Genomic DNA, 26,521 nt, shown 5'->3' with positions numbered 1-26,521 from the left:
TTTTCCCCTTCTATGGTGGGTTATAGGCTCACCCAGGCCGACGGTTTCCATCAAGGGACCCTCTGAAGGATGGGCACCAGAGACCGGTCCACTTGGTTCTGACTCACTTGAGACTGGTCCACTTGGTCCACGTGGTTCTGGCTCACTTGGCTGACTGGGATTCTTGGTCTCAGGTGTAGCTTCAGATGTAGGATCAGGGGGATAGGGTGAATCTGTTGGCAAAGGTTGAAGAGAGACTACATAGCATTGCATCAAAGAAGTGGCTTCTAACCACTGCAGTAAGTCTTCATCGGACCCATCGGGAGGGACCGGCTGGTCCAAGTCAGGGTTGGACTCTACTGACAAAGAGCTATGCTGAACAACCGGATCCATACCTCCTTCGAGACGAATTTGTTGCATAGGAGAGCCAGGAGTGTGTATCCACATGGCGTCGGTTCCCCAGTCGTGAAGTGCTTTCGTATGTCGCAGCCATGGCCTACCAATCAGCAAGGGATAACCTCCCTCTACCAGGGGAAGATTAACTACCACAAAATCCAAGTTAAAAGTGAAATCTTGTACCTTCAGAGGCACCTTGTCGACTATGCCCACTGGGTAGACTGTTCTCTGATCAGCCAATGTAACAATGAAAGGAGCAGGTCGGGTAGGCTTTAGACCTAAGGCCATCATAGTGAATTCGGGCATCAAATTGATTCCAGATCCTCCATCAACGATGACGCCGGATAGCTGGTGCCCAAGAATAGATACAGTGAGGCGAGGACTTTTATAATCGGTGAGGGGAGCAGATGGATAGGAAATCAAATAGGACTCTGAGGGCTGTACAGGGAGGTGCCCGCCACTAGGCCCAGCCCCCGGGTACAGAGACTGAATGATTAACAAGGTGTCACTTCTAAGTGTAGCATCAAGCCTTAGCATGTCGTATAGTGACACCTGCTGAAAAGTATTTTTCAAGATGGCTTCTGTTGTGGGCTTGGCGCCTTCGAATTGGGCTCCTTTTGTGACCTTAATCTGTTCCAAATCAGCCACTGCTTCTAAGAAGGCTCCATCAATGTCAGATAACAAGGAAGTTGGTTTGCTCTGAGCAATTGGGAAGGACTTGTCCTTTGGGTCAGGTAGACCAGAGTGAGGAAGTGGAGACTGGCGAGGTGGACCTGTGGGTAGACTGAGACCAAGACCAAGAGCTGCTCTTTGTGCCCGAGTAAGGACACCAGTAGGCTCCTCCACTTGCAGAGGCTTAACCACATGAGTAGCAGGTGAAGGTTGAGGCACGGTGTTCACAGTAATCAAATTTATCTTCGGAAAGGTGAATTCGGGCTGGCTCTGAGTCGAGCCTGAAGACGTGGATGCCCTTTGCTTGGGACAATCTTTACTGTAGTGATCCTTCGAATCAGGGCAATGACGACAAGGAGGGGACCCCTCGGGTAAAGGACACTTGCTCTGATAATGCCCATATTCTCCGCATCTGTAGCAGAGTATGGGCCGATTGGAAGGACGAAACGGGGGACGAGGTGGTTGCTGCATGGAATTTGAGGCTGAGGTGTAGAAACTTTGGGGAACTGAGGGAGTACTGGCATGGTAAAAACTGTGGGGTGCAAAGTTGTTGTGCATACCTTGCTGCATAGGGGGTGTTGTCAGCAGAGGAGGCAACTGGTTTTGATGGCCGTAGGGTGAGACCATGTTGGATGCAGGTGCTAACCCTTGTTGGAGAGAAGGACCAAGATTTTGTTGTATTTGACGCAATCCCTTGAGGTAGTAACAATCTTTATCCTCATGTCCAGCTTTTTCACAGAAGTGGCAGTAAAACCGAAGGGGGCATTCCTGTGGTGGGTGCCCTGGAGAGCGGCATGAGCTACACCAAACCATAGCCTTAGTCTCTTGCTGACACTTGAGCTCTTCTAACTCGCACTTAATCTGTTCCAATGCCTCATTATGTGTAGGCTTCTCTTGTCTAAGAGAGAAGGACCTCTCCTCTTGAAGAGCTCGTTGTAGCTTTAGGGCTTCCAGTTCCCTACGTAAAGAAGTTAAAGGATCAGTAGGACTACCTTCCGAGAACACAGAGAAAGTATCTATTTGAAGAGAGTTGTTGAAGAGCTTCCTTGCTCCCTCTATTCTAGTAGCAGCTGCGATGAACTCGTCGAGAGTGGCATCGGGTCGGAGACTCTCTCGGAGTTTTTGCTGAGAAGTTTTGGGAAGCGCCTTCTCCACCCACTTTTTAATCATGAATTCACCGGGTTGTTGGGGAAGCTTGGCCACCAGCGACTTAGTTTTCGTCATAAGCTCCGCAAAAGTCTCCTCAGGTTTGAGCACCATGTTGGCCAACTCATCCAACACCTTCTCCTGGTAGTCACCTGGCCTGAAAGCTGCACAGAACTGCTGTCTTAAGGCTGCCCAAGTTGCAAAATGGTTCTCTGCAAATTGGCTGTACCATTTATCTGCTAGGCCATCCAGGGTGGATGGAAATAGTACCAAGTAAGCATCTTCTCTGTTCAGCCCACGTCCCCTACAGAGAGATACAAATCTTCTTGTATGGTCGTCAGCATCTTCTGAAGACAGCCCTTTGAATGTAGGGAACTTGATGTTCACCTTGGCCAAAACACTAGCTAGTGGCTCCATGATTTCTTGCTGAGTCTGTTGCACAGTAGCTTGTTGTAGAAGAATAGGAGAGAGCTTTTCCGGAGAAGGTGATCGCGAAGATGGGGAACCTGATGAAGGAATGGGTGATGTGATATGTGGAGGTATAGGTGATGAGGTTGAAGGATTTCTACAAGGTGTCAAAGGTCGTCTTCTGTGATAGTACTTCAGAGGGCTCAGTAGTGGGCTTTGACGCTCAACTGACCTCCTTGTATGTGTCATACAGTGACCTCCAAGCCAACCAAGCTTTGGGCAAGAAACCTTGAACTGGCCGAAGACTGGTCTAGACTCTACTAGACCATACTAGACCAGACAAGTGTCTAGACCAGCTGGACCAGGGACGAGGAGGACTAGACCAGGGTCTAGACCAGACAAGTGACTAGACCAGCTAAACCAGGGTCGAGGGGTCTAGACCAGAGACGAGGGCAAGCTGGACCAGGGCGAGAGGGGACCAGACCAGCAAGGCGAGAGACTTAGACTGCACAGGCGAAGCGAAGAACCCAGCTACTCAACAGAGTGAGACTTCAGTTGAGGTCCCACCGTGATCGCCAAAGTGAGAGCACCTGTAGCGCGGATAATGTGTCGTGCTCTCTACAGTGTGGGTGTCCCCAGTGCAATGTGCGTGACAATCTCACTCAACAAATGAAAACTCTCTCAAACAGAATGAAACACAGAAACAATGGATAACAACAGAGACACAACAGTGGACCAGAACATGTGGACTCGACTAGCTCCAAGAACCTTGTACAGACTCTGGCGTGGCAGCACACTCCGCTCCAGCCCAGGACTCACAGGTACAAATGGGTGTCGAGGCTCAGATGTGCAGGGATGGTGAAGCAGTGCTCTGTGTAAGACTCTCTAGACGACTACGTGCAAGATAAGATAGAACTATCCCAAAACGACTACTGATATGTACAACCATAGGAGCCACCAACGGCCCATAAATGTCCAGCCAGCTAAGTCTATCTCCAAACTGAGTGGTGGTGGTGACCTGGCCACGACGTCCACTAGACCATCGTAGGTACCCTGCCACGTGTCACTCCCAGCCAAAGGGTCCGTCCAGTGTGAACCAGACCAACTGTAGCTAACTGTCCAACTGCCTGTCCTGTGAAGTGACACTGTAGCAGGCTACACCTATGGAGGTTGAGGCACTCACCAGATCAATATCATTTGTACACAGCTTATGGGACACCACCAGGGACAGGTATGCTAGGCTTGCTCTTGAGTCATCCAGACAGCTAGCATTACAAGGAGATACATCATGTTGGTATGCACAAATGAGCTCATGGTTTCAGAGGCATGGTTTCAACATGGACAGGCTGCCCCCTTTCCAGTATTCTCTTGATGCACCATCTTTGGCTCTTACACGGATGGAGACTACTAGGCTCATTCGGCAGGATCTTATCCAACTTGATAGCAAGAGGACATGGATAGAGCCATCACATGAGTTGGGTACGAAGAGGGCTTTCTATAGAGAGCATCTTCTCCAACTCACGACAGATGGATTTGTCACACGGCCCAGCTACATGGACACACATCTATCTCATGGGTTACGATGTGCCATAGGCCAGATTCGCACATCTTCACATCAGCTTGGGGTTGAGACAGGTAGATTCAGAGGCATACCAGCAAACAGTAGGATATGTCAGTTATGCCATGCAGAGCCAGAGACAGAGTTTCACTACATATGTCACTGCACAGTCTACTATGAGATACGGGGACGCTTTCATTGTCTATTCAGAGATGGTTTTGACTCGCTAGATAGAGTCATGAGATATCAGGATCAAAGATGTCTCAGATTATTTCTACTTGAGATACAGAAACATAGAGACGCTCTATTGAGAGGGCAAAGACAGAGACGCATCTCAGATTTCTTCAGTCTGAGTACCACAGAGGCAGAGGGGACACCACCATCATAGAGCTCGGCTCCCACCCATACACACACCAGCGGTACTCTCATTGACCGAGCTATAGAGTTGGGGAGATCGAGACGACCGCGACTGAGGAGGGGAGCCACGTAGCACCGGCGGAGATTGCGGCAGAGGATCCACAGGATCCTAGCACGACACCTAGAGTGTCGATCAGGATAGGCTTCATGCTACTGCTATATTATATCATGGTGACACTTATCCCCACTTTGTACCTTTGTGGCATGATACCATTGCTCAGCCTACCAGCCACCCATAGGAGTCGGTAGCACTCCTATCTCAGTTTGTTGTTTGTAGTTTTCTTTGTTTGTACCCAGACTTGGTACTAGACTCATCATTGTAATCAGTTGGTCTCATAGGTCATTTTGGCCTTTTGTAGACGTTAATATATCATTTCATTTCATTTCTCTCTCTCTCTCTCTCTCTCTCTCTCTCTCTCTCTCTCTCTCTCTCTCTCTCTCTCTCTCTCCACTTTACTGAGGAGGGCTGGAGAGAGACAGTCTCAGAGACAGATTACAGATTTCTTTACACTAGAATCCTAGATATTGGACACCCAGAGGAGCAGCCACCATTGCAGAGCTTTACCCGCACTCATACTACCACTACTGGCACTCTCATAGACCGAGCATTGGAGCTAGGGAGATCTAGACAACCGTGATTGAGGAGAGGAGCTACACAGTATCGACAGAGACTACAGCAGAGGATTCGAGCTATACTTTCTCGACGTCCAGAGTGCAGATGAGGATGGATCTCTACCATATCTTCCCCCCCCCTTTTCTCATTGTACTACACATTGTACTGGGCACCTTTTGTAGTAGCTGGCACATCCATACAATCCCAGCTTGTAGTAGTTGTATTTTTGTTTCAGTTCTTCTTGATTCCGGACATGGTATCAAATTCACTATGTTGTAACAGCTTGGTCTCATAGGTCATTTTGGCCTTTTGAAGACGTTAATATATCATTTCATTTCTCTCTCTCGCGCGCGCACGCGCATGTACTTCTCCAGGATGGCACGATCCCCTTCCAAGCGTTTTGCTTCTCTCTCCATTCCTCTCCCTGTGTCACTGTGTGTGTCCGCTTCCTTTGCTGCCTACACGCAGCAGTGCTCCAACCATCTCTGCCTGTGTTCGCCACGTAGCACCCTCCCCTGCTACGGCACAATGCTTTACCCTATTCCTCGTGCTCCTCCCCAAAGCGGCTACCCACGGCATCCTCCACTGCCCCATTTGTCATTGTCGACACCCTGCTATGTGCGTGCCCATGTCACCTCTGCTCTCTTCTACACAATCACTGCATCAGAACCTGTTCCACTGCCCTTGTTGTGCACCACCCATTTTCAACACCATCCCTGCCTGCTGCCCACTCCTCCGCCTCTAGCTCGTCTGTCCATGCTCCCCTGCAAACGTCCTGGTGCTGCCCTGCGGCCCGAGATCTGCTACCCCCCATCGCCAAGATCTCCACTCAGCGAATGCCGTGCAGAGGCTCCTTGTCATCGACAGGATCCTTAGTTTCTACCATTTCTGACCTCAGCACTTTACAGCTATGCCCTCTGATCCTGCAGAGAGACCTGCAGCTCATCCCATCACCCTCTTTATCAACATCGCGTGCGCCCTCAATCTTCCTGTGTTATCCCCCAGGCTAAAGCACCTCAGATTTGCACCACTGGCCTGCTCTGCTCCCCTTCCATCGCTTCCAACACCCTATGCCACCTGCAGTCTATGCCCGCCATGTTATCCGCCCCGGATCCTCCTCCCCACTCTATGCCATCACCGCCTAGCCCTCAACCCTACCTTGTCTATCTTCACACTTGCCCACCCATGACTCAATCTTTAAAACTAAAAATTTCAATTTAAAAATGCAAAATAAATAAAATAAGAAAAAAAGGGGTGAAATGCTTTCATATTGGTCGTAACGGCTCAGGGTTAGTGCGCCCTTCACCGGGAAAATTTACAAAATCTTAGCTTTATTTGGACTGGAGAAAATTCACAAGTTTTGTTTTAATCATGGCCAATCTTTTAATTTTTGACCAAAAACCCAAATTTTATGAGCTGTGATCTCGTGTACATCGATTAAAAGGTCAATAATGCAAGCACTATGCTCCTATCAACGAGTCTCCTTCGAAAGATTTGTTTCCACAAGGCAGGCCTCATGATTTTATCACTTGTTAATTCTTTCACAAATCTAGAAGTGGGCCATTAAAGGCAGTATCCCCATAATGAATACAGTAAATCATTAAAACTTCATAAATAAGAGAATTTTAAATAAGGCTGTGATATTGAAATTTAAACAGAGATTCCCCCGAGAGCTCAAGCCAATTAAATCCAATCCAAGAGAAGAGTGCCTCAGAAGGACTTGTGTATGCTTCAAGTCCTCCAGAACCGAGCAGGCTGAGGTTTATCCTGCTTGTCGATTGTCAACAAGACATGATGATGAAAGACAGCACCTCACCAGAAGACCACAGATAAACAATTTCCCACTTGAAGGCAACAATTTCTCTTCACAACCATTAGCATTACTTAAAAGCATGAAGCCCCTGAATATACAGAAGCATCAAGCCCCTGATTATACTGACCTTGTCGTTATCTTGCTTTGAATAATCAAAAATCCTTCGCACAATTCGCTTGAATGAGCATAGATGGTTTACCTGGACCAGCTCATAAACTGGCGGATCACCAAGATGTTTGAAGTTGCTAAGCTCCACATGACTTAGGTTTGCACAAAAATTTGCCACTGAGACACAAGATTGAAATAAGTCCCTTCGACCAAATCTCAACCCTTTTTAAAGTACTTCCAATGCCTAGGCTCTGTGTGCATGTGCATGTGGTACTAATTACTTACATTGCATGATTGCAACTTCAGAAGCTGTAGAGCACTGAGTTGGCTTCAACTTGAGAATTCGAAGGGTGGATGCTCTCTCCGCTAGGTTTAAAAGTCCTAAATCGGTCACTACCTGACCACAAGCCCAAAAGAACAATCCAGCTCAAGCCCCTAAATGATCAAGTTAAGATGTGAAAACTGCTCATGGAGGCAGACTAACTTTATGCGTATGCATACAGGACACATGAAACAAGGGCCCTGGATGAACAAATCAATGTACTCACAGAATCCGTCGTGGTCTTATCAACAAGATGAAGCTCTTTGAGAAGAGGACATTTCTCAGCTATCAAAGTTAAAGCTGCATCACTGATATGAAAACTACCACTTTGCCGCTCCTTGTGGCGAAAACGTTGCAGGGAAATTCCACATTCAAAGATAAAAATCAAAGTGTCCTACAGAACAGAGAAGTTTGGACATAAGCCTACCGAGTTGAAAATTGAAAAGGATTCATTCATAATTCAGAAACATTCATCCGCTCTCACCAGACGGGAAAAAACAAAGTTCACAACCATGCAGGAAACTTCAGGTACTAGAAATGCAAAAAATGGCAACAAAACCAAATTTATTTTCGTATTTGCACCTCCAGACACTCTGATATATCTTCTCAGGGTGCAACTTCGAAAGTTAACTAATGGTTATGCTCAGTAAAAAGGTGCTTCTTGACTCATTTTCCCTCTTGATGGAATAATGTTTTCTTTCAAATTTTTGTTTGCACCTTAATGCAGTACTGTTTCCAAAATTCTCCTCATTTTGTAATCTTTCTCATCAATGTTGCAACTATCATCCAAGTATCGGCTCCTTGCTACTTAAACCTGTACATTTCCTGGTTTTAACAAGCCAAACAGAAAACTTTGTTCTGTCATTAATGTTTGAAACATGAATGACACACAAGGCATACAAAAAAGTACAAAAGCCATTTTTAAAAATCTGCTATGCGTAAAAATGATAGACAACACTACGCACGTATTTGCGCACCCTCCATGCTGGTAAGCTCATAGTGACAAGGAACAGGTTAAAAAGACATGAAAAGTAAAAAGTTGGAATCGACCATCTCCTGTCACTAAATAGCAACGTGGGAAGAAGCTGACATTCCTATCATATCTATCTTCAAATAGCCATTTCTTTGTCACCGAGGACTATCAACAACAAAATTTGCTAGAAGTAGACACACTACAACTAAGAAAATCTATGCTCGATTGTATTATAGACATGTGATGCTCACAAAGTCTTTTTCTTTGAATTGATGCCATTGGGACTTAAAAGTTGGATGCCTACACACTGCATGCAAAGCTTTAGGCGTAAAATGATGGGCTTTTGTTTATGCATCAGAAAACCCCTACCGTTGTAAGATTACAAGCACTTAACTCCCTCAACAGCGGGCAGTTTCTTGCTACGGTACACACAGCTTGGTTTATATCCACAGTGGTCCCGCAATCAATCATGAACGAAGTTAAACTCCTGCCAAGACAAAGTTAAACTTACTCAAAACAAAGACCCTCCTGTCCATACGCCTATATACTTCATATACATAAGCATGTGTATCAAGTTTAGTATACATATCGCTCAAAACCTGTTATTCAGGGCCAAGTCCTCAAAACCTGTTGCTGAAACGGTTCCTCCAAAACCTGACCATGCAAATATTCGCAGGTTTCCCTTCAAACGGCAAGATACATTAGAAAGAATTTGGTTGCTGTGATGGTCACATCCACAGAGAACAAGCTCCTCTATGCTTTCTGGGAGGCACTTCAAGGATGAATCAGTTAGATGCCAGCAGTCCTGCTCACGCAAGAGTGAGGTATGAATGAGCGGGCTAAAAGCATATCATAGAACAAATTAAAAAATTACTCGTCTTTCCAAAGACAAAAAGCAAATACGCAGTTACAATTCTTATGGTTGATCTTTAAGTTGAACAGCTATGCCTAGATGTCTTTCTTAGTTAACACTGACAACCTTGGGAGTCTTAAAAGCAATTTGTTCAGCACCATACACTTACACTGTGCTCTGGTGTGTTAAATTCACTACGGTACACACCTCAAGACAAGCAGAACAAATTTCTTACCAGCTCCAGCCGGCGAAGTCTTGACCCCATCCTTTTGGCCAAGCTTGTAAAATAACTATCATTCATCAAGAAACCTCCATTCTTCAGGTCCAGAAACATTAAGGTCTTCATTACACTGCCATTGTGACCAGGAAAAAAGGCTTTAGTCCAACATTAAACATGGGTGTAGAAAACAAGTGTTATGAATCATGATGACTATTTGAATCCTTTAAGCCTAGCCTAAAAACCTATCAACGAAAGTCAAAGTCTTTTCCAGATTTCTTGGGCTGAAAGCCAGCTTTTTCCAAAATGGCCGCCAAGGGTGACCCTCATCTCAATGTATTCGATTCTTGGGATACCTGTAGGGGCGCTTTTGCAAAACATCACAGGGATGCAGTTGACTACGACGAGAGGACTTGGGCGACATGGAGGAGGAAGAAGATGAGATTCAAAGACCGCAGAAAGAAGAGAGCGGTATCTCGCAAAGGGCGCTATGACCACCCAGAGGATGATGAAGATGAGGATGAGGATGAGGAAGATGATGGATTTCCTCTGACTTTTGGGCACGAACAGAGCCATCTTCTACGGCCAGCTAAATATGCAGCATCATACAGCCCATGGAGTCTGGACCATGATTTGGATGGCTTTTCCTTACTTATAGGCTCCTTGACATTCCAGACGGTGTAGCGGAGATAGTGTGTCGTGCTCTCTACAGTGGGTGCTCCTTAGTGCAATGTGCGTGACAATCTCACTCAAAACAAACTGAAAACAAAGGAACAATAGACAACACAGAGCTCGCAGAGACACAACAGCAGCAGACCACGACATATGACTCGACTATCTCAAAGAACTGATACAGACTCTGGCGAGGCAGCACACTCAGCTCCAGCCCAGGACTCACAGGTACAATGGGGTGTCGAGGCTCAGATGTGCAGGGATGGTGAAGAAGTGTTGTGTGTATAGACTCGCTACTCCTAACGACGATGCTGGACCATAGAGCTAGAAGATGATCCGATGACCCAACAACTGCTACTCATATGTACAACCATAAAGAGCCACCGACGGCTCATAAATGTCATCCATCTAAATCTATCCCCAAACTTAGTGGTGGTGACCTAGCCACGATGTCCACTAGACCACCGTCCGTTTCCCTGCTGCCACGTCACTGCCCAGCCAAGAGAGTCCGCCTAGTATGAGCCAGCCTAGACCAATTGTACTAACTATGTGTCCTATGAAAGTGACACTGTAGCCTGCTACAGGTTGCCCGCCACAAGACCGCTCACCGTCTCGGTGAGAAAAACAACTAAAACTGCTACTCGACCGCAAAGAAACCACTACTGCACATCACTGTCATTATAAAAAACTGCCCAGTCACCCAAGAGAAAGATTAGTCGCCACACCACCCGAAGCATCAGTCTCTGAAGGTGGAGCCATCAAATCAATGGTGGGGCCCTGCTGTATGTGAGCTCTCCTGTCCGTAACGGGGCCCCCAGGGAAGGGACCAGCCACCTACTACTGGGCAGATGGTAGCACCTGTCCTGTAGTGTACTGAGTACATCGAGTAACACAGCCATGGCGGTGTGCTCTAGTAATTCTGTCATAGCAAGTAACATTTTGCATCTGAGGCAATGGTGACGACTGAAACCCCTGAGGATACTGTTGTTGATTGTAGTACTGAACTGGAGTCCGTGGGTAAAGTCCCATGAATTGCTGAGAAGGACCCGATGCTGCATTCTGCACTGGTGTACCTGCTCCAGTTCACCCATACCCCATACCCATCATCGTAGGCTGGGTTGCCCTATTTTCATGTAAGAGCAGTTCTCTAAATCCTTGTATCTGATTTTGAAGGTCACTAATCACTTGAGACTTTAACTTCAAGGCTTGTTGGAGTGTGAAAATAGTAGCATCCCGATCGGCGATGGCGCTCTCAGCAACTCGCAGAGATCCCTCCATAGCTGCGTAAGTAGCTGCGTGACACTGGTGTTTAGCTGCTAACCGCTCTGCTCCAAGCTCAATGGTGGCAATGGCTTGCATGGACTCCCGCAGTATATCCTCAAATAAGCGAAAAAGTGATGTCGAGTCCGACACTGTGGAAGGTCCTGTAGCAGTGTCAGGCGGAAGAGGGCTAGCAAATGGTACTGCTAGTGGCACTAGGGTGGCAAGCGGCACTGCTCGTGGTGGATTGGGAGCATGCCTCTCTAGTGACGTAGAGACGGTTGCAGTGGCTGCAGCAGGACTAGGCATAGGAGAAGAAGCAACTCCAACTGGGGCTCGGAAGCTAGTCGCTGTGATAGGAGTAAAAATAGCAGCAGTAGCGAGAGGAACACACACTGTAGAAGCCACAACTATGACATGCATAGTGTTATCTGCAGTGCCTGAACTTACCATTGAACCACTAGCGGGAGTATGCGAGGAACGTCGAACAGGTTGCTTCACTCGAAGCTGCTGGCTTTCCGAAATTGGCAGTGATATTGAAGATTCTACTGTGTCCTTCACTACCTTCGCCCTCTTTGTCTTAGGCTTCCCAGGTAGATCCATTGTCTGTTCAATATCTTTCCCTTTTGCCTTAGAGCTTTTACGCCGCATATCCGCATCCACATCCATGGGACTAACAGGTATGTTAATGACCCAGGCCAACATGGGAGCTGCAAAGCATTGAAAGCTAGATTGCACGGATTGCACCTCAACTCTGAATCTTTCTGCCCGCGACTGTAAGGAGGTAAATAGAATTTGACGAAAGCCACACGGGATGGTGTGGATGAGGCAATATAGGCCTTCGCAGTGCGAGAAATATAGTAGGCACGTCACATCTGCCCTTGCTTACTTTAGCAGCTCTGACCAAAAAGTAGTACTTGAAAATGGCCCAGAGCTTTTTATTTCTTGCATAGTCAACATGACTAGTACTAAGTAGCTCTTTGCATGCCTCAATGGTCGCATCTTTCGAAAGTTGTGAATAGGTTCTTGTAGCCGGTTTTACTGCAAGAAAGGTTGTCATCCCCAAAGCGTGACCAATGCGTGTAGAAGTCACTGGGAAAAAGCTTGAGAACCTCATGCACCATATCCATGGGAATATCACAAGGCAGATCGGCCTCTGCTAATGTTGACAGACTTAGCGTATGTAGCTGATCTTTCGATAAAACTTCTCGAAGAGACAGATGAGGCTGCTGCAGATGGAAGTTCAAAGTAAATTTGGTTTGAGTTTTGGAAGGAGGCCGAGGAATTTGATGGCTCAGTACCTGCGTGATTTTCTTCCCCCTTCGATGATGTGTTATAGGTTCACCAAGGCCGACGGCTTCCATCAAAGGAACACTTGAATCATGAGAATCAGGGACTAACACACTTCCTTCTTCGACTGGCACACTTTTTGTTGTAGGGCTTGGGACACTTGTGTCTGCCTGAGGAGCTAGGAGAGAGAGTGTTACCAGCACAGGTGGGGTTTGAATAGAGACCACATAGCATGGCATCAAGGTGGTAGCTTCCAACAACTACAGCAAATCTTCGTCAGACCTGTCAGGTGGGATGGGCTGCTCAGGGTCGGGGTTGGACTGTATTGACAATGAGCTGTGATGAACCACTAGATCCATACCTCCTTCGAGCCGAATTGGTTGCATGGGTGAGCCAGGAGTATGTATCCACATGGCGTCGTTTCCCCAATCATGAAGTGCCTTAGTATGCCGGAACCATGTCTACCAATAAGCAAAGGAAATCCTCCCTCCACCTAAGGAAGACTGACCAGCACAAAATCCAAGCTAAATGTGAAGTCTTGTACCATCAGTGGCACCTTCTCTACTATGCCCATAGGATAGACTGTCCTCTGGTCTGCATATGTAATAGTGAATGAAGCAGGGCAGGTAGGTTGCAGACCTAAGGCCAACATAGTAAATTCTGGAATCACATTGATCCCAGATCTACCATCCACTATGACGCCTGAGAATTGATGCCCAAGAATAGACATAGTGAGATGAGGACTTTTGTAGTCGGTGAGGGGAGCAGCTGGATAAGAAATAATGTATGACTCCAAGGGCTGCACAAGTAGGTGCCCGCCACTAGGCCCTGCACCAGGATACAGAGACTGGATGATGGAAAGGGTGTCACTTCAAAAATTTGCATCAAGTCGAAGCATGTCGTACAGTAACACTTGCTGAAAGGTGTTTTTCAAGATAGACTCTGCTGTAGGCTTCTCTCTTTTGATCAGACCTTGCTCTGGTATCTTAATCTTCTGCAAGTCCTCTACTGCTTCCATGAAAGCACCATCAATATTTGATAGAAGAGAGGTAGGTTGGCTCTTGGCACTACCTGCTGGTTTGTCAGCTACTAAGGGAGTTTGACTCATTTGTGTGACTGGAGATGACAAAATTGGACCGCCAAGGAGGCTGAGACCAAGAGCAGCTCTCTGTGCCTGTGTTAGCACACCACCCGGCTCTTCCACCTGCTTCAACCCGTCGTGAGAGGCAACTACAAGAGTGGAAGGCAGTGCCTCTGGAACGGTGCTTACTGTGATGAGGTTAACCTTTGGGAATGTAAACTCCTGTTGGTTCTGGCTTGTGCTTGCAGATGTGGATGCACGTTGTTTTGGGCAGTCCTTACTACAGTGATCCTTAGCTTCAGGGCAGTGTCGGCAAGGAGGGGACCCTTCTGGCAACGGACATTTGCTCTGATAATGTCCATACTCCCCGCACCTGTAGCACAAAATTGGCCTATTGGAGGGGCGAGGTGGTCTTGGCCCTTGCTGCATGGGGCCAGATGCTGAATTGTAGAAGCTTTGGGGAACTGAAGGAGTATTAGCATGATAAAAGCTGGGGGATGCAAAGTTTTTTTTTTCCGAGAAAAAGATCCTTCTATTAGTTAATGAAAACTGCCCATAGGGCTACATCCACCTCTGCAAGAGAGGGCTACAACAAGCATGATGGGGAGACTCTCCCAATGAAAAAACAGCATATATACAATGAGGCTAAATCAAGAGATGGGAGGAGGGAAGAACCACACAGGTGGACAGTAGTGCCATCTGAGCACCCCCTCGACTATGGTGTAGAAAGGCCCAGGGCGCCAGAGTCGAAGGAAAGCCTCGCGGTGCTCCCGCATGCGGTCGGAGCTACCCTGTAGTCCCTCAAGCTGTCCTCCCAGAGTATGGATCAGCTCTAGCCAAAAGTCACGAACACTCTCTGCTGGTGGCACAGGGCGAGCCTCAAATATGCGGAAACAGCGGGCCCGCCAGATGAACCAAAGTGTCAAGCCACTGATGAGCTCCCAACACTCCTCTCTCTCACTGCACCACTCCTGTGGAGTAAGCTCTGTAGCAGGCTGAAGTGTAGGTCACCCCACCTGCATCACTATCATCCTGCTGGTGGAAGATAGCTCAAACTAAAGTGCCGGGCCCGTGAGTGTGGACCAGGCCGCTGCCCCCCAAGTGTACTGTCGAACCGTGGAGAGAGTAGGCATCAACCGAAGAACTTGTAGCCACACCCGCTGGGCCGAGGGACAGTCCCAAAGACAATGACGCTGACTCTCCACCAACTGGTCACAGGCTGCACATGCGGCCGAGAGATCACTATGCACAAGCCAACTCCCTACTGTTGTGGCTCTGTGTGCAACCAGCCACTGAAAAAGAGTGACGCGCCTCGGTTGTCTGGAGTCCCACAGCCTCTGCCAAAAGGCTGCCAAGAACTCGACTGTGAGGCCCTCCTCCTGCCAATGACGTGCTGCAGCGGGGCGGGCCTCTCTCTGTGCTGCAAGTATATGACGTCCAAGCCGAACAGTGTACTGAAAGAAGGGGACTCCTGGCCAGTCTGCAGAACAGAAGGGGTCCCTCCATAGCCACTCACCAGGATCCCACTGTACTCGTGCCAGTGGACAACACTCCCAAGCCCATAGCCTCCAGTGTCCAATCTCAAGAGCTGCTGGGTCAGGGTCTATGACGCAAGTCCTCCCACAGATGCCCACAACTCGGATCCTCTGGAAACAACACTCTGCTACCTGCGGGGCCTCTACTGCAACTCGCTGTAGTCGTCCCCCACCCTAAAGCTCGAAGAACAGGGCTAGGACAATCTTTGAGCAGGCCCTAACTGAAATGAGAACCTCCAGTCGTGTGAAGGCTCCCATCCACCGGGGTGCTACTGGCTCGAGAGGCGTGAGCCACTCACCTGGAACTGACTCTGAGATGTCCTGACACATGCTCTGCACCCCTCTCATGCCCTGTAGCTGGAAACCCTGCACCTCCTCTGACAAACCTGTGAACTCTAGCCAGTCACCTAGAGAGCGCGCTGGACCTGCTGCCATGGGACCCCAAGAAACATGAGGCCGACTCCCAACCAAGTGGCCTCTCTGAGTGCTAACCATGGGGTTCTAGACGAGGGGCTGCCGTAGGCGCTCCTCTGTGCACGTCGGCTGTCTCAGCTCTAGGCCACGCCGTAAGAGCTCCCAAGATCGAAGCAAACTCACAGCGAAGCCGTCCTCCAGTCTCCCGCTCAAACCAACTTGGCGCAACTCTGTAAAGATCCATCTGGTCGAAGGTTGCCAAGGGCATCCTGACTGAGGCACCCTGGCACGAAGCCTCTGTAGCAAGAACTCCTTCCAGGGCTCCTCGCTTGGAAGAAGTTCTCTGACGACGAACTTCCCAAGAAGGGCTCTGCTCTGCTGTGTTGGATCAATGATCCCAAGCCCTCCCTGAGAACAAGGAAGTGTGATGACCGAACAAGCCACCTTGGCTCAGGCAATCTGAGTGTCACGAGCTGACCAAAGGAAGTTCCTGATCAGCCTCTCTACCTGGCTGATACAAGAACTCCAAAAGATCCAGCAAGAAGTGATGTACCACATAGTCGCCAACAACACCTGGTTGGCAACTACTACTCTACCAGCCAGCGAAAGTTGTGCTGAGCTCCAATGTAACAGCTTTCTCCTGATGGACAGGAGAAGAGGAGCAATCTGCTGCTCGGGGGACAAGTCCAAACCAACCTGACAACCCAAGAACCGAACTGCAGTCCTTGGGGAATCCACCTGAAACCCTCTCCTGGCATCCAATCTGGCACAGGAGCACTTCCAACCGAGAAAGCCACTGTCTTTCTCCAGTTGATCAGTGCGCCCGATGCACAACAGAAGGTCTCCAAAGCTTGCTCAGATCTGTGTAGATTGGCCTCCTGGCCCTCTAAGTACAAGGCTGAGTCGTCGGCAAACTCAGCGTCCAGAAGCTCATCTCCCCGAATAGGGAGTGCTAAGCCCCTCACACCAACCTGCTGTGACACCAAAAATCTGCTCATCGCCTCCGCATATAAAAGAAAGAGAAAGGGGGCAAGAGGACAACCCTGTCTGACCGATCGTGTGAGCATGAAGCACTCACCTCTACCTCCTGCCAAAAGCACCTGACTGTGAGCCTGTCTGTACAAAGCTGACACCCCTCTGATCCAAGCATCTGAGAAGCCCATCCTGCGTAGAGTGCCCTCTAGAAAGTCCCAGTCAACTCTGTCGTATGCCTTCTCAAAATCGAGAAGAAGAATCACAAGGTCCTCCCCACGGAGCCGTGCTAGGGCGGAAGCCTCCCAGAAAGTGAAGATGTTATCAAGAATACTGCGTTCCTTGACAAAACCTGTCTGAGTCCCATGTATAAGGCTCTCCAAAAGTGGTTGAATCCTCAAACTCAGAGCCTTGGCAAGAATTTTGTAGGCTGAGTTGAGGATGGTGATGGGGCGCCACTGTCGACTCTCATCCAAGGAGCCACCCTCCTTTGGAATGAGGTAAATCAGGCCCTCACTCATGCTATCCGGCATCACTCCTGTGTGCAGAATGTACTGAAAGGCACTACAAAGATCTAGGCCAAGCAGGTCCGAGTACTCCAAGAAGAAGCTAGGAGTCAGCCCATCCTCACCTGGACAGCTACCTGAGGTAAATCAGGCCCTCACTCATGCTATCCGGCATCACTCCTGTGTGCAGAATGTACTGAAAGGCACTACAAAGATCTAGGCCAAGCAGGTCCGAGTACTCCAAGAAGAAGCTAGGAGTCAGCCCATCCTCACCTGGACAGCTACCACGAGGAAGGGCCCTAAGAGCCGTGTGCAGCTCCTCAAGCTGAAGAGGCATCTCTAGCCTCTGGCGCATCTCCTCAGTCACAAGACAAGGCATCTGTGCCCAAACCTGCTCCCTGCATGCATCCTGCCGCTCTGACTGGGGCTCAGTCGACAGTAACTCGCAGTAAAAGTCAGTAGCAACTGCACGCATATCCTTGGGCTCACAAACAACTGACCCGTCTGGCCTCCTCAACTGATTGACCTTGGCATTCGAGTGCCGAGGTCCCACTGTCTCAAAAAAAACACCTGTCACTCTGTCACCCACCTGACTCCACTGAGATGCCTGCCGGTGAAAGGCAAACTCATGACGCCTCTCCTCTGTGCAAGCAAGCTCCTGTCGAGCCTGTTGTAACTGCTCCTCCAACCATGGATTGTCTGGATGCTGCTCCTGCATCCTCTGTAGTAGTGAAGCAATGCCTCGTCTGAGACGCTGCTCCTCCTCTCTCGCTGCAGCCCGTCGAGCCAGAGACTCCCGGAGAAAAAAGTGGCTAAGCTCAGCTAGGCCTAAGGCCACTCTGTCTGCAGGTAGAGCCTGGCTGTCCATGCCCTCTGTCAAGAGAGCCTCTACCCTCTCTCTGAGTGCTGAGTCCAACAAGACCCGCTCTGGGATGCGAAGCATCGTGCTCCCACTCCTCTGCCTGTCTGCCACTGTGAGGATCACTGGTGCATTGGTCCGAGAAGGATGTCCCTACCAGGATGCCCACTGATCCCCCCAATTCACTGAAGTGGTCACTAGTGTAGAAGCCATCTATCTGCGATAGATTCACTCCTCCCACTCTGCGGTCCGATCTAGAGAAGGCAAGACTCGTTGGAGGCCTCACAAAGCCAGAGTGCTGCCATGTATCCGAGACCCTCAAAGTCATACACAACCTCTCCCAAGCTGCTAACTCGACTCCATGCACAGTAGCATGGCTGCCTCCAATCCTGTCAGAAGGATCCTCCAACATGTTGAAGTCCCCTCCTACACACCAGTGGTCAGCCTGTGGCAAAGACTCAACAATCTGTGACCAAAACTCTGCACGAGCACTCGCCACATTCGGCGCATAGATGTTCAAGAAGCCCACAAGGCCACCCTGAACCTGCATAGTAATCCATTGAGCCCTGCCTGGCACAATAATCCCTCTGCCCACAATGGCCTGCTGCAATGAGTCTGCAACAGTCATACATACCCCACCCTGGATGCCTCCAGGTCCAAAAGTAGCTGACCAAAAGGTATCATATCGTCCACGCAAAATCTGACCACATCGCCGAATGCGGCTCTTAGACAGATGGTGCTCCTGAAGCATAAGGAGATCAATCTCTCCTCCCACAAGGCAACGCTGAAGCTCCTGACGCAATCGGCCCCGTTGTTGCTGAAACTGGGGCCCACCTAGTCCCTGCACGTTCCACGAGACGATCCTCATGGGGAGCGAGAGAGAACAGATGCTGCCGCAACAGCAAGACGTGCGATCTTCGAGGCTGGCTTGGATGGGGAGTAATCCGCATCTGAGCGTCCTCTAGATAGGCGAGACTGCAGTGAGTGCCTAGCCCAAGCCCAAGCAGAGCGTGCGTAAAGTAACCTCCTTTGTCCAGGAGTCCTCATGAATGTATACATAGCAAGGCAAACACTGCGTATCAGCAAAAAAGTACACCACAATGTGCCTACATCCTGCTGAGTCTGGGGGTGTCACCGCAAACTTGGCCAGTGGCCACAAAGTCTGCAGCAAATCTGTAACTCCAAGTTCTCCCATGTGGTGAGAGAACTCGAGAACCTGTGTATGCAACCATCCCACCACTGAGTCGAGGGACCACTCTGTCTCGGCCCTACCACAGAGGGGGAAGGAGAAACCAACTGCCGAGTCCAAGGCCTCTGTCCCCCTAGCGGCGAGGAACAAAGCATGGACCCTGAAGCAGGCTGCCTCGTGGTCTGCTGCGGAATCGCTGAGAAAGCGAGTGAACCCGTAGTCAAAGAAATCCCAGCGGCGTCGGAGGTCAATGCTCGTCAGACCACAAAAGGGCTGCAAGGGAAGATTTCTGAATCTGCAGAGGGGGCCGCAAGAAGGGCTGACCCTCTCTCGCTAGGCGACTCGTGGCAAAGGCACTGCCAAGAGATCTCCTAGCCGACCAGTCTCCTGAGTCGATTGTGGAACTGGAGCAGGAGGAGGGGGAGAAGGAGCTGGGGGGGGGGGGGGGGGGGGGGGGGGGGGGGGGGGGGCCGAGGGGAAGAGGAGCAGGGTGGGGTGACAAAGGTAGAGGGGCGAGGAGGGGAGTGGACGGGAGCAGAGGGCGGGGGGGAGGATGAGGAGGAGGGGAGCTCTGAAGGGGGGGCGGCTGGCGAGGGTGAAGCAGAGGTGGAGGCTGGCGTAGGGGGGCTCCTCCTGCTCAAGAGGACCAAAGCGGTTCCCCGTGGGAACCCACTGCTGCTGAGTAGGCACCTGAGGGCCACTCTGAGTGCCAGGCTGTCGCTGTGGCCCCTGGCGTCGACGGCCACGGGCCTGCTGCCATCCCTCCTCCGCTGGAGCCCCAGGCTCGAAGGGTGGCTTTGAATCTGTGCGTTGTGCCGCTGGCTGTGGCTGCGGCCCAGCCTTGGCATGCTGGGGCTGAGGCTGAGGTGCAGGTCGTGGCCTCCTCCGTAGACAGGCCTTCGCTAGGTGGCCCATCTGTCTGCAAATGAAGCACTCGTTTGGGAGGCCCGAGTACTCCACACTCTGTCTAAACCAACCCCCACTCACTCGAGGCAGAAGGATGACCTTCGGGAGCGTGTGGGTATCTCTGACCAAAACTCGAACTGAGGGGATGCCAGCCGCCTTGGTAGCTACTGATGATGCCGTACGAGGTGTCTCCAAGACAGTCCCGATGGCAGAGCCAATCCTGGAAAGAAGTGGTAGGTACTCCCTCCGTAAACCCGGAAAGCAGACTGAGATGGGGATGTCTGCCTCCTCTACTAGCACATCCGAAGTCGGGTCAAAACCATGTCGCCACTGTCGAAAGTGGGCGCGTGATGCTCGGATGGCCAGTGGACTCATAGCTATGACCTTGGAAGCCATCTCGGAGGTCTCGAACTCGATCTGATAGTACCCTCGTCCGAGAATCAGGACATCCAAGATCTTGCCCACCTCTGCAAGAAGGCGGGCCTGGAGAAGGTCTCGCAGCTCTCCTCTGCTAGGACGGGTACCAAGAATTTTGCAGATGACCGAAGTCACCTACAAACGCTCTACCTCAGCGGCTAGGCTCGCTTGCTCTGTCGGCGATAGAGTAAGTCGAATGGTGGGCTCAGCGGGGTCGGGCGAGGGGGCTTCTGGCGAGTCCCTCTGTGGCGAAGCTAGAGCCTCCATCCGTGTCTACTGCTGTGTCGTAAGAAGAGGTCGACAGGCGGACGCTGCAATCAGGCGCAGGAGACACTGCCCCAAAAACGAAGCAATGCCGAGGAGGCCGAACTGCAGCGGATGACAAGGAGAAACCGAGGCGGGGGGGGGGGGGGGGGTAGGGTAGGGGGCAAGACTGGCGGCAGGAGGAGGAGGGGGTGGGGTAGGGGAAGGCTGGCGGGCAGCGCGCGGGACGCGCTAGGCAGGGGGGCAGGCTGCACACAGCTCAGGATTGGGGGATGCAAAGTTGTTCTGCATACCTTGTATAGCTTGCATATGAGGTGTTGTCAGCAGAGGTGGCATCGGGTTTTGATGGCCATAGGGTGAAACCATGTTGGATGCAGGTGCTATCCCTTGTTGGAGAGAAGGACCTAGACTTTGTTGTATTTGCCTCAATCCCTTGATATAGTAGCAATCCTTGTCTTCATGCCCCGACTTTTCGCAGAAGTGGCAATAAGCCCGAAGGGGACAATCCTGTGGAGGATGTCCTGGAGAGCGACACGAGCTGCACCATACCATAGCGTTAGTCTCCTGCTGAGACCGAAGCTCTTCTAGCTCTCTCTTGATTTGATCCAAAACCTCAAGATGTGGTGGTTTCTCCTGTCGAAGAGAGATTGATTTCGCCTCTTGAAGAGCGCGTTGTAGTTTTAGGGCTACAAGTTCTCTGCGTAAAGAAGTCAATGGATCAACAGGACTTTCCGAAAACACAAAGGGGGTCTCTACGTGAGGGGAGTTGTTGAATAGCTTCCTAGCCCCCTCTATCCTAGTAGCAGCTGCGATGAACTCCTCCAGAGTGGCGTTGGGTCAGAGACTCTCTCGGAGTTTTTGCTGAGAAGTTTTGGGAAGCGCCTTGTCCACCCACTTCTTAACCATAAATTCACTGGGTTGTTGGGGAAGCTTGGCAACCAGAGACTTGGTTTTAGTCATAAGTTCTGCAAAAGTCTCCTCTCGCTAGAGCACCACCACAAAACCTTCTCCTAGAAGTCACCTGGTCTGAATGCTGCACCGAACTGTTGTCTTAAAGCTGCCCAAGTTACAAAATGGTTCTCTGCAAATTGACTGTACCATTTGTCTGCTAAGCCATCCAAAGTAGATGGAAAGAGTACCAAATAAGCATCTTCTCTATTAATAACAGACCCCTACAGAGAGATACAAACCTTCTTGCACGGTCGTCTGCATCTTCTGAAGAGAGTCCCTTGAAGGTAGGAAACTTGATGTTTACCTTGGCCAAAACACTAGCCAGCGCCTCCATGGCCTCTTGCTCAGGAGCCCGTTGCTCAATAGCCTGCTGTAACAAAATAGGAGAGAGCTTTACTAGGGAAGGTGACCTGGAAGATGTGGAACCGGATGGGGGAATGGGTGATGTCCTATGTGGAGGTATGGGTAATGAGGTTGATGGACTTCTACTAGGTACCAAGGGTCGTCTTCTGTTGTAGTACTTTAGAGGACTCAGTAGTGCGCTTTGACGCTCGAATGACCGCCTTGTATGTATCATGCAACGACCACAAATCCAACCAAAGCTCAACCAAACACAGCTTCGAGCAAGAAGACCGTTAATTGCTTTAACTGGCTGAAGAGAGGTCTAGACTCTACTAGACCAGGCAAGTGACTAGACCCAGGTTGGACCAGGGGCGAGGAGGACTAGACCAGGGTCGAGGAAGGACTAGTCCAGGGACGAGGGCTGGTTGGACCAGGGCAAGAGAGGACTAGACCAATTGGACCAGGACGAGAGAAGACCAGACCAGCAGACCACACAGTGCAAGGCAAGGTAGGCGAAGCTAGGTAAAAACCAACTAGCTTCACTGTTTGTATTCTCAACAGAGAGTGAGACTTCAGTTGAGGTCCCACGCTGATCGCCAAAATGAGAGCACCTGTAGCGCAGATGGTGTGTCGTTCTCTCTACAATGGGTGCTCCTCGGTGCAATGTGCGTGACAATCTCACTCAAAACAGACTGAAAACAAAGGAAAAATAGACAACAACTGAGCTCACAGAGACACAACAGCAGCAGACCACAACATATGACTCGACTATCTCGAAGAACTGATACAAACTCTGGCGGGGCAGCACACTCAACTCTAGCCCAAGACTTACAGGTACAATGGGGTGTCGAGGCTCAGATGTGCAGGGATGGTGAAGAAGTGTTGTGAGTATAGACTCGCTACTCCTAACGACGACGCTGGACCATAGAGCTAGAAGATGATCCGATGACCCAACAACTGCTACTCATATGTACAACCATAAAGAGCCACCGACGGCTCATAAATGTCAGCCATCTAAATCTATCCCTAAACTGAGTGGTGGTGACCTGGCCACGATGTCCACTAGACCACCGTCCATATCCCTGTTGCCACGTCACTGCCCAACCAAGAGAGTCCGTCTAGTGTGAACCAGCCAAGACCAACTGTACTAACTGCGTGTCCTGTGAAAGTGACACTATAGTCTGCTACTGCAGACGGGCGCTCTGGCATCTGAGTCAACAAAGACAAAGACTTCTGTCACAAAAATACGGAAGCGAAAACTGACTGTTAAATGCAATTTATATACTCAAGAGACTTTGGAGAGAAAGAGAGAAAGCTTGACACATCATTGGGGACCAGAAGATGGGCTGGTCCCCCCCATAAAGAGAATATCTTTATTACTAAGGGAGAATTCTTTACAAGCACAGGAACAGGGCGAAAGCCAGTCCTCTATTCTTTCTTGTCCTTCTTCTTCTTCTGACTGAGAGAGTAGAAGAACTGCTCTCCTGGCTACTACTGGGAGGATCTTTCCTCTTCTGCGAGATTTTGGGAAGCTCTCGTAGATGAGAGTCTGTCTTCCACAAAACTCTTTGGAAGCTCTCAAAAACGAGAGTCTATCTTCCGCTAACTATGTCTCTTCGGGAAGGGAGACATGACCTTGCTCTGATACCACTGTCACAAAAATGCGGAAGCGAAAACTGACTGTTAAATGCAATTTATATACTCAAGAGACTTTGGAGAGAAAGAGAGAAAGCTTGACACATCATTGGGGACCAAAAGATGGGTTGGTCCCCCTATAAAGAGAATATCTTTATTACGAAGGGAGAATTCTTTACAAGCACAAGAACGGGGCGAAAGCCCGTCCTCTATTCTTTCTTGTCCTTTTTCTGCTTCTGACTGAGAGAGTAGAACTGCTCTCTGACTACTGAGAGGATCTAAAAGATCCTCCCAGTAGTAGTCAGGACAGCAGTTCTTCTACTCTCTCAGTCAGAAGAAGAAGAAGGACAAGAAAGAATAGAGGACTTTTTAGATCCTCCCAGTAGTAGTCAGGAGAGCAGTTCTTCTACTCTCTCAGTCAGAAGAAGAAGAAGGACAAGAAAGAATAGAGGACGGGCTTTCGCCCCGTTCCTGTGCTTGTATAGATTCTCCCTTAGTAATAAAGATATTCTCTTTATGGGGGGGGACCAACCCATCTTCTGGTCCCCAATGAAGTGTCAAGCTTTCTCTCTCTCTCTCTAATTCTCTTGAGTATTTGAAGTGCAATTAAACGTCAGTTTACGCTTCCATATTTTTGTGACAGTGGTATTAGAGCAAGGTCATCTCTCTCTTCCTTAAGGGATTAGATCCTCTCAGTAGTCAGAGAGCAGTTCTTCTACTCTCTCAGTCAGAAGCAGAAAAAGGACAAGAAAGAATAGAGGACGGGCTTTCGCCTCGTTCCTGTGCTTGTAAAGATTCTCTCTTAGTAATAAAGATATTCTCTTTATGGGGGGGGACCAGCCCATCTTCTGGTCCCCAATGAAGTGTCAAGCTTTCTCTCTCTCTCTAACTATCTTGAGTATTTGAAGTGCAATTAAACGTCAGTTTACGCTTCCGTATTTTTGTGACAGTGGTATCAGAGCAAAGTCATCTCTCTCTTCCTTAAGGGATTGACGACTCTTGGCAAACTGCAGAAATGGGAGGACGCGAGATAGAGTTCTCTCTCCTTCAACAGCGGGTGGAAGAGTTGCAAAAAGCTCTCTCCCATCCAGAAGTCCAAAAGATTCTCCATACTCTTGAGAAAGGGAAGGAGCAAATGCCGATGGGGTCGGGAGAAATCCCGCAGAACCCAAAGGCGCCAGAACCAAGAAAAGATCCTTTGATTGGAACCTCCCGCATGCACGAGAGGCAGAGGAAACCTCCAAAACGTCATGTGCGGTTTAATCGAAAGGTTCAAGAGCAGGATCCCCCTGATTCCCCTCAGTTCTCTTTCATGAAGGATCTGGATGACACAGTTGCTCCAGAAGACATGTTTCTTGACAATCCGTTGCAGTAAGAAGTGCATTCAAGGGAAAGGACTCCTGTCCACAAGGAGTCTAAGCATAGAAAGGAGCACCATAAGAAGAAGCACCACAGGCAGAAAACATTCAAGTCGGGAGACAAAGATGTGAAATTCGACACCTACAATGGACGGCGTGATAATGACAAAGCTTTGGCTTTCATCCGCCAATTCGAAGTTGCATTTGCTGAAGGGAATTTTAAAGAAAGATCCAAGCTTCGCCATGTCAGTATGTACTTGAAAGGCACCGCCAGCAGTTGGTGGTTAACCCTTATCCTGGAAGATCGCAAACCCCAAGATTGGACTGCTTCCAAGAAGGAGTTCTACGCACAGTTCCTTGAGGAAGAGGTAAAGAAAGAATGGGATCGACTTTCACAGTCGGAGAACGAAACTGTTCCACGCTATGTGGATAGGTTTTGGGACGTTCTCTTGAAAGTCACTCCATTCAAGAAGATTGACGATTCGGAGAAGATGCGCAAGTTTGAAGCAGGTTTGCATGAAGCCTTGCAAAAGGCTATGAAGCTTTACCCTCGAGGTAACTTGCAGATACTTGTGGAATCAGCCCGCATAGCTGATGGAATACATGACAAGGGTACTCCCAGGAAGATGGAGCCAAGCACTTAACATGCCAAGTAGAAGGCTCTCCATGAGCAGCCTACCTCTACTTCTTCTTCGTAAAAGAAGAAAAGAACCGCCTCCGAAGCAGAAGCAAAGCCAAATCAGCCCAAGAAAGGGAGATATCTCTCTCCTGCTGAGTTGCGAACCTACATTAGTGAAGGAAGATGCTTCAAGTGCGGACAAGTTGGTCATATGAAGGGTGATTGTGCTACCAAACCTCCGCAACCACCCTCTTCCAATGCAGTCCCAGATGTACAGGGAAATACAACCAAGGATGGAAAAGAAAGAGCTCTTCTCAAAGCATGGGGTAGTATCAACAACCAACGGGCTCTTATTTTGTTTGACCCTGGTAGTACAGACAACTTCATCTTTACCAAGCTAGCCGACGACCTGAACTTGCAGCCCAATCGTTTTGGAGTTTCTATTCAAGCACAATCTGCTTTCAAAGGGCAGAACTCAAACTCTACTCCAATCATAGGGAAGTTGAATCTAAAGGTCGACGACTACAAAGATCAAGAGTCTTTCTTACTAGCTTCACTTGAAGGATGCGATGTTATCTTGGAAATGCCTTGGCACTACAAGATGCATCCCATTCCTGACTATGTTCAGAAAACCTTATCCTTTGCTCATAAAGGAAAGGAGTATCTTGTACTTGCAGATGCAGGTGATTGGCGTATTCCTATCGCCAATCACATTGCCATCAAGAAAGAAATGAAAAAGTGTGGTTCAGCGTACTTGACTTTTGCAAGAGAGAGAT

General features: G+C 49.3%; 1 protein-coding gene across 2 annotated transcripts in view; it reads right to left on the bottom strand.

The window, feature by feature from the left end:
* LOC147439123 (uncharacterized) overlaps nt 1-26,521 on the bottom strand; it is a 107,486-nt gene that overhangs the window by 29,157 nt on the left and 51,808 nt on the right. For both annotated transcript variants that reach the window (XM_086484249.1, XM_086484250.1), the window contains 6 exons: nt 9,494-9,608; nt 9,005-9,210; nt 8,775-8,892; nt 7,659-7,826; nt 7,396-7,507; nt 7,202-7,287 (listed from right to left, as the gene is read on the bottom strand). In XM_086484249.1, the coding sequence (XP_086340375.1) occupies nt 7,202-7,287; nt 7,396-7,507; nt 7,659-7,826; nt 8,775-8,892; nt 9,005-9,210; nt 9,494-9,608 (805 nt within the window). The remainder of the gene's footprint in view (nt 1-7,201; nt 7,288-7,395; nt 7,508-7,658; nt 7,827-8,774; nt 8,893-9,004; nt 9,211-9,493; nt 9,609-26,521) is intronic.

The sequence above is a fragment of the Adiantum capillus-veneris genome, chromosome 16 (genome assembly GCF_014529385.1).
Source record: "Adiantum capillus-veneris isolate H3 chromosome 16, ASM1452938v2, whole genome shotgun sequence".
In the NCBI taxonomy this organism is placed as follows: domain Eukaryota; kingdom Viridiplantae; phylum Streptophyta; class Polypodiopsida; order Polypodiales; family Pteridaceae; genus Adiantum; species Adiantum capillus-veneris.
Note: the sequence above shows the minus strand (reverse complement) of the source record. Positions and strands in the feature narration are given on the sequence as shown.